Source organism: Ochotona princeps, chromosome 10 (genome assembly GCF_030435755.1).
Source record: "Ochotona princeps isolate mOchPri1 chromosome 10, mOchPri1.hap1, whole genome shotgun sequence".
NCBI lineage: Eukaryota > Metazoa > Chordata > Mammalia > Lagomorpha > Ochotonidae > Ochotona > Ochotona princeps.
In genome coordinates this window covers 35259248-35276360 of record NC_080841.1, presented here as the reverse complement: position 1 = coordinate 35276360, position 17113 = coordinate 35259248, and the positions used below count along the sequence as shown (strand labels likewise).

The 17113-nt window shown below is 37.5% G+C and overlaps 1 protein-coding gene across 1 annotated transcript in view; it reads right to left on the bottom strand.

Moving 5' to 3' along the window:
* Positions 1-1435: 1435 nt before the first annotated feature.
* MRC1 (mannose receptor C-type 1) overlaps positions 1436-17113 on the bottom strand; it is a 90066-nt gene continuing 74388 nt past the window's right edge. The window contains exons 24-30 of the mRNA XM_004578577.3: positions 11990-12222; positions 10044-10209; positions 9319-9468; positions 5622-5735; positions 4959-5123; positions 3756-3797; positions 1436-2782 (exon numbers count right to left, since the gene is read on the bottom strand). Of these exons, the coding sequence (XP_004578634.2) occupies positions 2532-2782; positions 3756-3797; positions 4959-5123; positions 5622-5735; positions 9319-9468; positions 10044-10209; positions 11990-12222 (1121 nt within the window). The 3' untranslated portion in view covers positions 1436-2531. The remainder of the gene's footprint in view (positions 2783-3755; positions 3798-4958; positions 5124-5621; positions 5736-9318; positions 9469-10043; positions 10210-11989; positions 12223-17113) is intronic.

Below are 17113 nucleotides of genomic sequence, written 5' to 3'. Positions count from 1 at the left end.
ATCAAGAATTAGAGAAGTAAGGTTTGAAATAGGTGGAAGCTCAAGTAGTCTACAGAAATTCTGTTAATCTCCACAAACAGAATTATCATCATTCTCCACAAAGAGAATTATCATCAATGGCTACTCAAAATGGAAGGTCTAAGTAACAAAATATAACAAGTGATTGTAAAAAGCACTGTGTATTTTTCCTTTTTTTTTACTTTGATGAAAATACTGGAACTTTACTAAATATACCATTTTAACTAGAACTTAAACATTTAATCCACAGAGAACTTTTGGTTAAAGATAGTAAGGCAACTTCAATGAGAAAACAAAAAGTAAGTGAACAAAACAGACATAAAAACTTCTCCACTCTACACCTGTTGCCCCGGAACAGCCCTGACGTTTGAATGCTGTGTTTGGACAGGCCTGTGGATAACCATTGATAAGTGTTGGAGAGAAATGTAGTAGTCAGAGGTCCTAGTGCTGAGCTGGCTGATAAAATGAGAAGACACTGGAGTCAGATACCTGTTGTTTGGGGTTCTAACAGTCTTCTGTGAAAATGCAGTGCTAAATTATAGTTAAACCGATTTGTAGAAAGAATTTATGAATTGTGCTCACTCATATTTCACCAATTCTTTCATGTCAACCAGAAACACATACACAGAAAGGGCAAGTTCATCACATACTATTTGAAGCTGCAGCCGTTGTTTCCACTGGAACTTCTTCAAACAGAGCATGCCTTCCTCCGACCAAGAGCATGAGAAGCAGCTTGTTCTGTTGTCACAGGTGTAGAAGGCAGTCTTTTGTACTGAGCAAGCTTTCCCACTATCACCCACTTCACACTCTGAATTTCTTTTTTCCTGCCACCAGTCTTAATACTTTTGCACCAGGCTCTTCAGAAAACCTAGCTGATTGCGCTCCCCTACACACACAAATGGCATAAATAAATACATTCTGTATGCAGTTGTAGGACCTTCATAGACATCTTGGTGCCACCCAGAGAGTCCTGTCCAGTGACTTGTAGCTAAAGAACATTTCTGCATGGCCAATCAATCCCTTAAGGGAGTAAAAGGAGGTGCTGGAGGTTCTGTAGGGTTATGTGAAACCTACAAAATACTTGTGCTTAAATCTAAGGTAACATTAAAGATAACAGTTGTTTATTTGAAAGGGCAGGGGAGGAGAGAAGCAGTGTTTCATCTGCTGGCTCACTCCAGAGCCCACTATGGCCTGGGCTGGACTGGGTCAAAGCCAGGACTCTGAACTCCATCTTGATCACCTACGTGCGTCAGGAGCTAAGTACTTGGGCCACATTCTGCTATTTTCCTAGTGCATCAGCAAGGAGCTAGAGTGGAAGTGGATCAACCAAGAAGCCCACATCATTGGCCATTGCTCAATTTGCTGTGCTATCATGCTGTTCACCGAAAGAGTATTGGGTTGAGAGAGACCAAAGAGACATAGTAAGGCAAAGTTTATTAAAGTATGTTCCAAGCAAGGAACTAACCAGATGAGAGTACACAAGGCTTAAGGTAAAATTCTTAAGCCAAAAATACTGCTAATCGGAGAATAAAATAGTGAGAGCTCAAATTCCTACTAACAGTTACTTTTCTTGTTGAATCTGAGTTGAGTCAGTGTTAGAGAGGAAGATTTGGACAAATTACATCAGTCATTATGGTCAAAAAAGTCGTTTTTCACATAGTGCTTCAGCAACAAAACCTTTTTTAAAAAGATGAAGAGTTGAAAGGATTTCTTTATCAACAACATTGCTTAAGATTAAGTCTAATGTATATGGATAAATAAATCTCATTTAAAAGCAAATTTACAGTTACTAAGATCACCAAACTGCAATTCTATTAAAAATAGAACTTGTCTTTAATGTTTATTTCACATTATCTAAGTACATTCAGTTATGCAAATTTACATTTTTATTTCACATCTCTGTGTTCCTGATATACATATAACAGGACAAAGAACATATTTGCAATATTAAGCTTGTCAAACTTGCTTGTGAAGGATTCTCAGCTGCCTTATTCTTCTAAATATTTAGGTATTACGAGTGGTAAAAACTTAATGAACTTTGATGCCACAAAAGTTATTGGTACTTAATTTTAAAATGGTATTCTAACTGTTGAATCAGAATTAAAGCAGTCCCACACCTTTGAGAGTTTCTTACACTATTTTCAGGAGGCTTATTGGTTGTTTCTAGAACCCTAGCAATCTGCATGAACAGGGAACACAGCTACATATCAATGATGCTTAGATGTTGGCATGGTGCTGTACATCCACCCAAAGTATTTTTTTGAAGTGTAATCATTTTTTGATATTAGCATGCTTTTTTTTAAAGCATTTAAAGTTATTGTCTCTTTTTGTGTTGGTAAAAATATCTTGCCAGGCTAAAAATGAGCAATTATTTTTTCAATTATGCAAAGAAAAGGAACAAGCCAGTACAAATCAGTACTCCCTTTAAAAGAAACAATCACATTGAATTAAAGAATTAAAATTTTAGGTACAATATTATGAAATTTAAAGATTACAAAAATCACATGATGGCACTAGATGACTGCATGCTCATTCTGTTCAATGTTGCCCATGAGGTCTTTGGTGTCACTAGTTCCTGGGCTTACCCGGCTGTTAAAATAAAGAGTGTTTTCAAAGGTGCTCTCTGGAGGTATGTGCATGCGCCTTTTCTTATAAAAGAAATAAGCAGCAAAGCCAGCACCTGCCAGAATCAGAAGGACCACAACGACCACGACTCCTGCCATGTTGGAAGACGATCTGGAAGGGGCCATCTTCCTGGAGTCAGCTAGAAACAAGCACAATCATTAGTGAAAAAGTGGAAGGAGATAGGGATCAGACTGAATGTTGTGGTGGACAATACAACTTTCTCGCTGAAAAATTTTAAAAAGTATACGTTTTCTTTCAAAATAATAATACTATTTCAAAATCATTGAAGGCCAATTAAAAATAGAGTATAAGACGGTAAATGGGGGCTGGTGCAGTGGTGTAGTATGTTAATCCTCCCCCTGCAGCACCAGCAGTGTCCCAGCTGTTCCACTTCACAACCAGCTCTCTGCTAATGGCCTGGGAAAGCAGCAGAGGATGGCCCAAGGCCTAGGGCCCTGAACCCACATGAGAGACCCACAAGAAGTTCCTTCCTGCTAGCTTTGGATTGGCTCAGCTCTGGCTGTTGTGGACATTTGGGGAGTGAACAAGTGGGTGGAAGACCTCTCTGTGTGTCGCTCATTATCTCTCTGATTTTCAAGTAGAATAAATATTTAAAGTAAGAATAAGCAGAATAATCTTAATGATTATTATACTTCGAAACAAATGACAAATTTAGGGAAAAAAGGAAATAAAAACCACATAAATTTGAGCTAATGACTGTAATTAATAAATGAATTGCACTCATGTAGCAAGGGAATGACAAATTATGTATCTCACCTGGAGGTTTTTTTTTTTTTTTTGCAGCCAAAAATAAGTGAAATATGAGTAGATTAGCTATCTAATTCTAGTCATTTATAAAAACTAAAAGAGAAAAGCTATTTCAAATAAAAAGACCTACAAAACTTCTTGAGCTTTTCTTGGGAAAGATACTAATCTGATTTCTAAAGCTGTTTTTCCTCCCCAAAAAATATCCTGCAGGATAGGCTGGTAATATGACAAAGGCCCGGGCAGCCCCAGCAACCCCCTGGGGAGCAGGAGATCTTTACACCTTTCAAAGCAAACAGTGTAGATGCATCCCTCACACTGAACTTAAAACGTCATAATGGTTTTACCTTTTGTTGTAACTTCTTTATGAGTAGGTGTAGGATCAACAACTATTTATGGAAAAGAAAATAATTAAATATTAATAAAAACTGCATACAAAGAGTAAATACTGTCTTTCAGATTTATGCAGAATCTTTTTCTATTTGGTTCATAGTGATATGATGTATTACCCCTGTCTCCTCATACAACATACACACTTGACACTATATCCATTGACCTATGTATTATGTATCCCTTTCTATCATCCATCTAAGTTATAGCAGCATCGGAACTTTGAACACATTCGAAGAACTGAAAAATGAAATACTCCAAGTTGCATTTGATCCACTGACACACTTAAAATCCTCCTGGTCTACCAATGAATAGTCTAGGCTAGGGTTTTTAATAGGCCCACTGAAGTCTTCACAGTGCAAAGTATTTGAGTGAAGATTAAGGTAAGATTCCAATGTTGCACCAAATGATGCGGTATCAGAATACACTTAAAGATAAAACATTAAAGACGTGCACAACTCATGTATTTAAAGCTAGTGTTTAATAATTTTATCTCTCAGGAAGAATAATATTCTTATTAAGGTAGAGTGTTACCCAAATGTCATTCAAGTCCAGAGAGTGGCACACCTCGAGTATAACATGACTAATTCCCCCAACGCTTTCCAGTTTATGGTTTCCTATTCCTATCAGGAGAGGACTGAATGGGTCTTACATAAGTTACTCCCCCATCAATCCTGACTCTTCAGCAGAGTACTCTTTAGGCTGTGGACAGCTGCATCCCTTTCCCCTTAACATAACAAGGCTTTGTATAGAGACTCTCTCAACTGCCTGTAGGTTGGCATCTCTTATCTGTGGGTATGTCATAATAAATGCATTGACTGACAAAAATCTTTGGCAGCTAGACAGAGTGCTACTCAGGGATGCAGCCTGGAATTGCTTACCACAGAGGAGTGGATTTTCCACTGTTAATGGCAGAAAAGTTTTCAAGGGACCTACCTACAAAAGGTCTTTAGAAAGTTGGTGGAAAAACCATACCATCAAAAACAAGTGCATAGCTTTCAAAAACTGATGCACCCAAATAAATCGTGTCTTAATTCTTCCCCCACCCCACAAACTGTTTGAAGTACCCTTGTATGATCACATACCTGTCACCTTTTTCATTTGAAAGAAAGAAATGGTGAATGTGAAGATTGTCAGAATAGTATAAGCTTTTCACTTACTTTTTGGTCTTTTACAAATATAGCCCTTGTAGGAAGAACAGTGAATATTATTCCAAAACCCAGACGAGGCATCCAGAAGCACACAATCGTTTCGTTCTCCAGAGGGATCCCCCGTGTTCCAGTTGACAAAGGAGACCGCGTTGTTATTTACCCACAACCACTTTCCTGATCAGACAAAACCAAGAGAAACAGAAGTCACCCAAACTCATCTTGAAATAAGCCCCGTGTCTTTGTGCACAGTTTCTAAGCAGATTGCTTTATTAGAGACAATCATATACAACTAGGTAAGGCTAGTTATATTGACTAATTATTGAAGGGAAAGAATCCAATCAAAATATGTTTAGCATAGAGCTCTAGTTGAAAATGTATTAGTACAAATATTTATGCTTATCATTTCCTAGTTTTGTTCCAGCAAAAAAAAAAAATGAAATGGAAAACACTCTTTTTAAATCTTAAACAACTATAGAAGATATTTTTAAGGGGCAGCTTTGAGGACAACATAAGTGAGTCAATAAGTGTGTTATCTCAAATAAAACATGAATTTGAATATTTTGGTTCCTAATTAACCATGATTTAAGTCAAGAGGTTCTGAAATTGAAACTTTACCTCACATGCAATAGTTTAGACTATTTGTATAATTAAATAATAGTCTGTGAAAATTACCTTCAACATTTCTGAACATTCCTATCCAAAAATTGGTTTTACTTTTAAGAGGCTCAACCCGATATGACAAAAAACTAGATTCAGACGCACTTTCAATGGAAACCAGAGAAGAACCTGTGAAGTATAAAAAGACAAATAAGATGGGATTATGTTTAAGCAGCTAAAAAATATCTTCTAAAACAGCACCATTAATAGGAGTAAAATGGGTCAGCCCAATGTTTCTCACTTAAAGATAAGAATTTCAAAGAGTAAAGACTCGGTCTTCTTAGGATTTTAGTTTCTATTCTGGAAATACAGCTTTTTAAACATTATGAATAAACACTGAACTAGGGCCTATAGGACATGCAGATGAGTAAGACATGGAATACATCTGAAGAACTTTACATTTCGTGGAAAATGGTAAGTTGAAGGTACAGACAAATCGAACCACTGAGAAAATAGGAGTAATACGTTATGGAAATGTTAAGCAAAAACTTCAGGTGCCAAATGGAAAGGAAGATGGAGGAAACAACCTCGAGTAGAGAGAAGGACAGGAAAATATAGAGCTTGCTCAGTGCAATGCTCATAGATGTGGAGGAAACAGAACTTGCCCAGAAATGCAGATGACTCAGTTTGGCTGGAGAGTGGCATCAGTGCAGCTGACAGGCAACAAAGACAAGGTGCAGGCCTTCCTGCCTGCTACCAGGAGATTAGTAATCAGGGCAATATGGTAATAGAGATCACTTGTATGCTCAAGCAGCAGAAGGAGGCAATGTTAGTGGCATTTGGTATACACAGGATCTTTCAAAGCAAGAAGAGAGAAAATTGCCATGACCAGTTAGAAGGCTGCAAAATTCATACCCACATGAAAATGTCAGCATTAGATTTTACAATAAGAATCTGTAGCTTGTAATAATAACCAACATATCTTAAGCATTTTATACTAGACGTTTTCTTTTGGATTTTTCCATCCTTAATTCATGATAATTGCAACAAATTCATTAAATAGGTATTATTGTTCCTGTCTAATAGATTAGGAAATTAAATTACAGAGAAATTCCAGTGAGGGCAGATCAGAGTTGTGGGATTGTAACTCAGACACTGCAAATCTCAAGGGTCAGTACTTCACCCTACGTCCACATCAATTATTCCTGGGACCTGGGATTATCCTCCTGATGATTCTTTTCATTGAAGATTGATTAAATAATCCTTCATTAAATATATTTCATAGCATCAGTCATTTCAAAATATTTGTGACATGGATAAAAACTACTTATATTGAAACTACTTATATTGAATACTTATATTCTACCAATTTATGACAAAATTTTCAAGTCCATGGCAACATACATGAAACATTTTTAATATATAAAGTTTCTTTTTTTATTAATTACATTGCATTATGTGGCACAGTTTCATAGGCTCTGGGATTCCCCCAACCTCTCCCCATACCCTCCCCCCCATGGTGGATTCCTCCACCTTGTTGCAGTATTACAGATCAAATTCAGTTGAGATTCTTTCATAGCAAGCATATACCAAGCAAAGAGTACAGCATCTAATTGTCCAGATACATTCAACGGTTTCTTGGGGAGACCATCTCTGGTCTGAAGGTAGAGCTGGCAGAATATCATCCCGATCAATTAAAAACCCCGACGTGACATCAGCAACAATTTATAATGTTATGGAATTAACTGTCATGGTATTGAGTAACCAATATGTTAAAAAATGCAAGTTCTTAACCACATCCTGTGACTACATAAGAGCAACATTTTTGTACTTACTGAAGAGTAAGCAATTGATCTAGTGTTAACACTACATAACTCCTGCATCCCAGATCAGAGTGTCTGGATTCAAGTCTTGACTCCAGTCCAATTCCAGTATCCTACGAATTTTCAACTTAGAGGGCAGCAGGTGATTGTTCCTTGTTCAAGTAACTGGACCCCTGCCACCCATGCAGAAGAACTGGACTGAGTCTCCAGCTATCAGCTTCAGATTGGCTCAGCTCCAACTATGGAAAGCATTTGTGGAGTAAACCAGTGGACAAGAATTATCTGTCTCATCTATAACCATCAAGAGAATAACTGAGTAATGTACAGATGTTCCTTGATTTATGATGGTTGTACTATCCCAATAAGTCCACTATAAAATGTATAAGTAATACCATCATAAGACGAGGACCATCATAGAGCAAAACAAACCAAAAGGGATTATTATAAATTACCTAATTACAAAAGACAGTAAAGAAGAACTCAACGAACCAAAAGATAGGAGCATACAGAAAATAATGGCTAAATGAGAGACATAAACTCCATCTTACCAGGAATTACGTTGTATATAAATGGATTGAACATTCCAATTAAAAATAGAGATTAACAAAATGAAAATTAATAAATTAACCATAAAGATTTTAACTATATGTTTTCTGTAAAAGGTGCAAGTATTTTGAACATAAAAGCATGGAAAAAGTTTAAAAAGAGCTAGAGTGGCTATATCAATATTTAGCAAAACAGATTTTTATACAAAAGCTATTAGTAGGGACGGTAAGACATTTCAGAGTTATCAATAGTCCAACTGGGGGGAAAGAGATAAAAAGTATAGAAAATTAAGGGATTCTTCAAAAAGTTCATGGAAATGCATAATGTGAAAAAACTGTGCATGTATATCTGTGAGCTTCTACATTATTTTCCTTATCTACCTATTAACACAATCCCTAAATAGTCAAATTGTAAACTGGTAAGGGAGATTTCATCTCAGGCTTTTAGTGGACCACAGGAAATAAGAATCTCAGCCTTGCATATCACTATTGGATGAAAAGCCTTGCTTTAGGACAGAATACAAATAGGAAAAATCATCCAATGAAAGTCATCCAAGTGCCTTTCAAATGATCCTGCCAAATTCCCTTTTTTGATATTTTGTATTTCAGGGAAACATTCACATGTATTGTGTCTATTTGAGTTCTCTCTTCACAGATATAATCAACAGACATAAATACTCTTCTGTTACTGGACAAAATGTTTCTGGACAATTTTAAAACCCAAGCTTATCCATTCTGATAAGGAAATACAACAATCTATTTTCTAAATGAAAATAGTAATGATTTATATAGAGCACAGAGGAAGAAAGAGCTGTTCCAGCAAATGATTGTTGGCTACATGAATTCTCAGGAGTATTGGCAATGCAACATTAGAAATTACATTTGAAGGGTGTGATATTCACAATACTGACAAAATTAGTCACTAAAAAATAAACATGTATTTTTGGGCCAGACGGTGGCTTAGCATGCCAATCCACAGCCTTCTGCCTACAGTACCAGCCTCCCATATGGGTGCCAGTTTGAGTCCTGACTGTTCCACTTCTGATCCAGCTCCCTGCTGATGGCTTGGGAAAGCAACAGAGAACAGTCCAAAACCTTGGGCCGCTGAATCCTTGTGGGCAAGAACCAGAAAAGGCTCCTGCCTCCTGGCTTCAGATTAGCCCAGCTCTGGTCATTGAGGCTATCTGGGAAGTCAACTGGCAGGTAGAAGATTTCTCTCTTTCTCTGTCTCTCCTTCTCTCTGTGTATAGCTTCTCCTTTTCAGTAAAAATAAGTAAATCTTTTAAAAATAGACAAGTAAATATCTGTTTTTAACATTCCTTGCATTTTTATATTTGGTGCTATTAGAGTCGTCAAACTCCAAACTATATCATCAAATTGTCTCTCAGAAAATGTGATACTTACCCATTCGAAGACATTCCAGAGAAGCTTGTCCCCAGTTCCTGGTGTATGAAGATTCAATATAGTAGCAGTGACCATGGAAAGGGATCCATGCTGTGTGCTCTGACTCAGGACACCTGCCAGGCAGTTGTGGGGGTTCAGTGGCAGGGATCTCTGTTAATAAAAATATACTTAAAATAAAACAACCCTAAATTCATACAGTGTGTATTCTACTATTTTGCTAGCCAGAGAAAACTGTTATCACCTATCCTTATTTTAAAAAAACACTAATGATTATCATTTAGTTCTGTTATTTTTATTACTAAGGTTTCTTCTATCAATTTTTTATTGTAACATTCTACATTCTGATGGCAGTCAATCACACTAATAATTAAGACTCTAGGTTTATTTATACCTAAAAAAATTAATATAATTTTTAAAAAGCCACCCCTTTATAAGTTAGTAAATGGTCCCCCTTTCAAATCACTCTTTTCCTTTAATGAGATCCTGCTCTCCTGAATAATAAGCATCTCTCTCTGAGTAATAAACATTCAGATATTCATAAAAAACAAAAACAGAAATTTTCTGGAAATGAACAACTCTCTTTCAATTATTTTAATTTATGTATATAAGCTTATAGCCATGTCAGTCTTTTGTTGAGTGGAGGAGTAAGCTCTCTTTAATCCTTAACTGAAGATTCATGACCGTTTAATAACACTAAACAATGGTTTGTAGCATCTCAATCTTACCATCTGATCTTTTGCAGAGAAAATAGAAACTTTCATTGCAATATGCTGTCTTCCAGTAGCCATCAATATCCAAATAAACACAGGCTGACTTCAGCTTGGGCTCATCTGCAGCCCAGTTCGTGTATCTTACCCTCCATCTATCAGTCCAAACATATTCATTATTGGTCTGCAGGAACAAAAACAACCATCAGCATGCAACCATGCTACAGCCAGAAAATATTAAAAGGACAAAGGGAAAAGCCAAAAGTATAGTGATTTGACAGGGAATCTTGAACACTTGGGATTAAAAAGAACGTTACAAGCCATTTCTACCAATTCAAATTCAGTAAAGGAAAGGTTTCTCAAAATATGATTACTTCTTGAACATCCCTAGGAATACATCTTAGACAAATTTTGAAAAACAAGGATATATAGTAGTAAGACATAAGATTTGTTATGTATTAATATTTTATAATAATTAAACAATGTCTCTTGAATTGAAGGACCACTGAGAGATACACAGATCTCCTCTCATTGTCCTATTAAAAATAGCACCAGTGACCAGCAGCTTAGGCACCTGATGTGGGCATGTAAGCAACACACCTTAGTCTATTCTTCTAGTTAGGTAATGTTTCCGTTAGGCAAAGCAGGATGCTACTTTTAAAAAGGTGATTCTGTATCCCATTGGGATGCAAATTTTTACTAAGTTTAATCAAACATTTATGTGACATTTATGCTCACATAGTAGTTGATAACTTCAAAAATAATGCATTTTTAACAATTGAAGAGATGTGAAAGGTAGTGTTAAAAAACAGATGACATATAACACTGATCAGAGAGCTTTTAGCAAATGTAAATAATTATTCTTTTTACTGCTGCATCATTTGATTACCACCAAATGATGGTAATCAGTTACCAAAGACCCATTGACAAAGTCAACAGCCTGTGTTATCTCAATTTTATAGTATTCTGCCATGTTCAAACAAATAATGCTTATAATTAATTCCATAGATGTATGTGAGACAGTACTGTTTTAGTTATAAACAGTGATATGGTAGAAAACCATTTAATATTTCCATAAGTAAACAAAAGCCTATTTTAGCTCCTAAGAGAATTATAACCATATCTGTGAGAATTTAAACTGCATTTTACTCTATTAAAAATGTATAAGAATTACACATTGATTCAAAATGTAAAAATAAATTTAAAAAATAAACACAAAAAGAGAAAATGAATGACTTATCAAATGAGTTATTTTAAAAACACAGTCAACAGAAACATAAGAACTTCCCCTAACTTTGATCCCAGAGTCATTACAAAACTGTGAAGGATCCATGTGGAATAGGTAAGGGTCTGTCTCTGCAACATGCCACCGGAAGCTCTACATCACCTCACGCTGACACTGACCTTCTGTCCAGACTTGTCCCCTCCGACTAACCAATCTCTCTCTCCCTAACTTGTTAGTTCTTTACTATGTCTTATCTTCCTAAACTACGTTCATAAAGTTTGACTTTCTGTAAGAGGCCCTCTTGGTTCTCTCCCTTGGCCCGGATAAATGTACTTGCCTTTAACTTTTCTAGTACTACCCCTGAATTACATACCAACAGTATCAATCTGCCCCTCAAGGAAGTTCACTGCTTAGTTCAAGGTTCAGACAAACGATAAGGCATTTCAGATGTCTATTGGTAGGCATAATTTTGCAACTCTATCACTACTCCTCGATCTTGGCTTCATCCCCCACATTACCCAATTTTCTGCCAGCTTCTTGCCTTGGTTATTGAGCACATGAAAGTGACAATAAAACATTTCTCACACATGCAATCACTGCTGCTTCAGGACCAGCAACATCTTGTAGAATGTCTTACCACAAAAACTAAAAAGTACTCCCCCAAATTACTTAGAAACAGAATATGACTTTAATATTTCAAACCAACAAGGTCACATTGTGTGTGTTGATAGCATCTTACCAAATTACTGTTCAGAGCAATCCACACAGGTACATTATGTGGTTGCAATTGCATCCATGCAAATGCATTACTGTAGGGATTCAGAATGCTAGCAATAAGAGATGTGACACTCTTGCAATATTTGTCTGCTTCGTGCCATTGTAACTTCAATTTCATGAGCGAATAGCTGCTTCTACCATATTGAATAAAGCCATCGGTTGGAACTGTTGTTGAAAATCTACGCAAGGAAGGGTCTAGGATAAAAAGAATATTTTCACTAGTGTTATCAATAAACATCATTAGAGTACCATCAGCACACAACTATTGTATCTTATCCATAACAAAAAGATTAGGAATAGCATTAATATAAGCAGTCACATGTGAAAAATATTTTCATCACTCATTCTACACCAGAAACAAAAACTTTTTTATCAGTAAACCCTGTTAAACTGAACAATTTTCAACTTACATTTAGAATACTGATGTTGATATGCGATAAAGTTTCCAAACTATAAAACAAAAATGTGCTCTATCATCTGGAAGAATTTGATGCCACAGTATAATCTCACAAATTAAAAAAATATCTCTCATCTTCTTCTTACTAATCATTATTTTTCCACCTCAGTCAAATGGCAAGGCCCAAAGAGTCTTCCACTTCCAGATTGTTCCACTTCACCTGTGACTTTACTATTAGTACCTATCTGAACTTATCTGTGGTTAATGTACCTATGGGAGATTGGTTTAGTAAATTCTACATTCTTTACTTAGACTTCACATCTTATGCAATCTGACCCAGGGACTGCAGCCCTTCTAAGCCAGAGTCATTTCAGCTTTCTGAACTTTCCTGCTCAATATACTAGGATGGATTTTCAATAACTGCCTAAGTCTATTTGTAACCTATGGGCAAATCAATCAAGACACAAAAAGAGCTTGTTTCCAAATACTTATCTATATGCCTCTCTAAATCTCTGTTCTATGGCAAACGATAACAAATAATGGCCAGAGTGTGGAATTTAGCTCACTGTTTCTGCAGCTCATGGATCATCAATGAATAAAAAACAAAAATCAAAGAATACTCTTTCTTGATATCATAACTATGTCTCAGAGCACGGTTATACTACTTTGTTTGTACATAAACACAACTTTCTATGAATGTAACACAAAATAACCCCAGCAGAGACTGGATGGCCTGCACAAGCCAAAATACTTAAAATTGGCTCTTTGTGAAAAAAGTAATCCCTGGTCTAGGGTTTCAGATATCCTTGCCTGCCAGTTTCTGTGTTGGGCAATTATCAGCCCTGTTTCTCCTGACACCAACCAGTCCTATCACTTGCTTTGTTCTTTCACTACAGAAGTGCCGAACTTTCTTTGAGCATGCTCGGTAAACAATAACTTCACTTCAGCAGAAGGTAACCTCCTCTTTCTTCTGCTGCCACCTTGTGTTAACATAACATCATTAAACCAAGAGATGTGTGCCGGGATGCTTAAAATGTTGGGGCATACAGAAAAATGAACACTCCTAAATTTCCAGTTGGGGAGATCTAGACACATTTTAATCTGATTAGAAATATCTTGGATCTCAGCACAGTAGTCTAGTGACTGCAGTCCTCGCCATGCAAGCACCAGCATCCCATATGGGTACTGATTCATGTCCTGGCTTCTCCACTTCCCATCCAGCTCCCTGCTTGTGGCCTGGGAAAGCAGTCAAGGACAGCCAAAGCCTTGGGACCCTGCACCCATATGGGAGACCCGGAAGAAGCTCCTGGCTCCTGGCTTCGGATCAGCTTAGCTCCAGTTGTTGCAGCCACTTTGGGATTGAATCAGTGGACCAAAGATCTTTCTGTCTGTCTCCTCTCCTTGACTTTTTACTAAAATAAATAAATCTTTAAAAATACATATCTTAGGTCATTAAAAGTGGCAAATGAAGCCTGAAGAATAAAATCTAAATCCCAAGAAGATGCTTCAAATAGTTCATGGAAAATATGGAATAAAAAGAGAAGGTCACTTCAGTGCAAAATAAATTTGCAACCCAGGCAGAGTTTTTCCACAGTTTTCTCTTTCCATGGAGTTTTTGGGAGTCTGTCTGCCTATATTAGGAAACTTAGCTTCTCTGTTTAGTTTGTTCATTTGCAGAAATCTTCAAGAAAGGGAGACCACAAGGGCAGCAGGTGAGGGGCTCTGGCACTTAGCTCCACATGGAGACACAGTGTGAACTAGCAATCCAGCTGAGAGACCACAGTCCCTGATATTAGGATTGTAATGCTAAGAATCACTGAAGAAAGACTTGCCTGTGTCACCCCTCTGCCAGCTCAAAAGAGCACAGCATAGAGACATCTTACCTTGCACCTGCAGGAGGGAAAAGAAATGAACTCCAGCACTTAGACTTGAAACCCAGTGCCAGGCTGATCACAATAAAAATCAGAGCCAGAATGTGTCTTGCAGCTGCTGCTCCCTAGTCAGTACCAGCAGACACAGCCTTTGGATCATCCTTAGCTGAGTGGCCAAAGGTTGCCCCACTAGGACTTCAACATCTGAAAGCTAAACCACACTCCACTTGCTGGGAAGTAGGTTGGGAAAGGGAGTTTCCCAGAGGTCCAGAGCCAGTCCTCTTTGGGAACACCAAATGAAGCCAGAAAGCCTCAACCCTTAGGCCAGTGCCTGTGGACTGATCCTCTAATCCTACCAAAGCCTCGGGCAGATCTGTGTGCCCTGGGAGGGGCATATTTTGGCATATTTCACTGCTAGCCTTATGTGGGCCTAGCAGGACCCCCAAGAATCTGCAAGGTTTTCTGACTGTGAAACCCCGGTGAGAAATAGGTCAGTATAGATCTGCCTTGGTCATCCATCCCAAACTTTTGGCAGACAGTAAAGAATAAGGACTGTGGGGCCAGGACAGTGGAATAAAAAGCTCATCATCCATCTGTGGTGCCAGCATCCCATATGGGTGGCAGTTCAGGTCCTGACAGCTCCACTTCAGATCCAACTCCCTGCTAGTGGCCTGGAAAAGCAACAGAGGATGGCCCAAGTCCTGGGCCCTGGCACCCATGTGGGAGATGCAGAAGACGTTCCTGCCTCCTGGGTTCAGACCAGCCCACCTCTGGCTATTGTGGCCATTTTGGGAGTGAAACAGGAAAATCCTTAGTCTGTATCCCGCAGTCAGTGCATATGAATGGACCTGCACTAGTATAAGCATAGTCCTGCAGCCCCCATTGGTCAGATTTGCATAGCTCAACCAACATCGCCTGTGGTAGGTTGAGGCCTCCTAACACTAGGAGCCCTCTTCAGAAAGTGACTGCTCACAGCAGTGTTGGGTTTGATCTTCATCCCAGTTTGCACTGAACTCAGTGAGCCATGGCATTCAGATGCAGTGGAGCTTGGCAGGGTCAGTGGGCACAGGATTAGGCATCTGGGTCTATGCCAATCTTGGGAAAGGATTTTCCAAAATGGACTATGCTTGTTAAGCATTGTCTTCACTTAAGTTTGAACATGTCCACTGCTGATTTGGTACAAATTTGGGTCTGAAATGCGACAACACGCTAACAACGGACTTCAGGCCAATTTTGACCTATGGACTTGTCTGATGCTGGAAGAACAGAGGTGTCCACAGGCCCAGAGAAAAGCAGACCATTTAGAGCATCTGGAAGGATGGCCCTAACAAAAGTATTCCTTCATTGCATACACAACGTCATACACAAATAAGCATTTAAAAACTCCAATAAGCATTAAAAACACCAATAAGTATTAATTATGCCTTTACCTAACACACAAAATAAGGTAACAGTAAACAATCGGATAGCAACTGGCAACTGTTTCAAGGTAACTCAGTGAATTTCAAGAGAACACAGAAAAACAGCTTACTACTCCAATAGACTTAACAGAGAGAAGAGAGTAATTTTTACAACTGAAGCAGAAATCCATGAAACACAAAGTACAGTACATGAAATTTAAACCATAATAAAAGGGATCAGTAACAGAATGGATCAAACAGAAGAATCAATCTGTGAAAACACAATTGAGGACAAAGAAATCAAGAAGAACAGATGAAAACTTATGGAAACTTTTATGAAAAGAGCAAATGTACAAGTTATTGAGGCTTAAGCAGGACTTGAAGACACAAATGAGCATGTTCAAAAAAAATTCATGTTCAACCAAACTTACAGAAAGATACTGTTGTGCCAGATTTAAGGCAGAATCACAAAAGACAGAAAACATCTAGGTTCTTCAATACAACTGTTCAGGTATAGGAAAGTCAAAGGTTAGGGGTCAGATTCAACTCCACAGTTTACTCCAAAATATTATAATCAAGCTGTCTTGATGTTAAAGAGAAAGAGGAGATCCTTGAAACTGAAAGAGAAAAGAAACTAACAAGATCCCAGTTTGGCTGATTGCAGACTTCTCACCAGATATCTTACAGGGCAGAAAGGAGCAGAGTGAGACTTTCACAGAATCAACGGAAAAACCTTGCCAAGTGATACCACTGTACCTAGCAAGTTATCAGCTGTGAAGAGCTTAAAGACGTTCCAACAAAACAAAGTTGAGAGGATTTATAACCTCAGATCTGTCTTACAAGAACTGCTATAGGGAGTTACTCACACTGAAGAGAGACAGAGATACTAATGGATCAGAAGAAAAATCAAAAGATAGAAAGTTCCATGACAAAAGTAACTATATAATTCTAGGATACCCTAGTAGTGTAAGTATGGATTATAAACCATTCATGGTTTTAGTGTTTTTAATGATTTTAAGAATTAACTGCATTAATGTGTATAGAGATAAGCAACAAAATAAGATACAAAATACAGCATCAGAAATCCAAAATCCAGATGTGGAAGGAGTGTAGGTGTGGGGTTCTTTATTAATATTTCTTGCATGTTTTTCTTGTTTGCTTTTTTCCTATCTTTATAAGCAAAGTTACTATCATTTCAAAATAACTTTCTATACCCCGAAGTTGCTTTTTGTATCTCTAATAGTAAACACAAAGCAAAAATCTGCTAAAATCTATGGTACATTTACCAAAATTGAATTTTATAATTTACAACACATTTACCAAAATACACAAGGAAATACAATAAAACTAGAAAGCAAGTATTAAAACGGCAGTAGTAAGACTTTCACTACCAATAATCACCTCAAATATCAATGGAT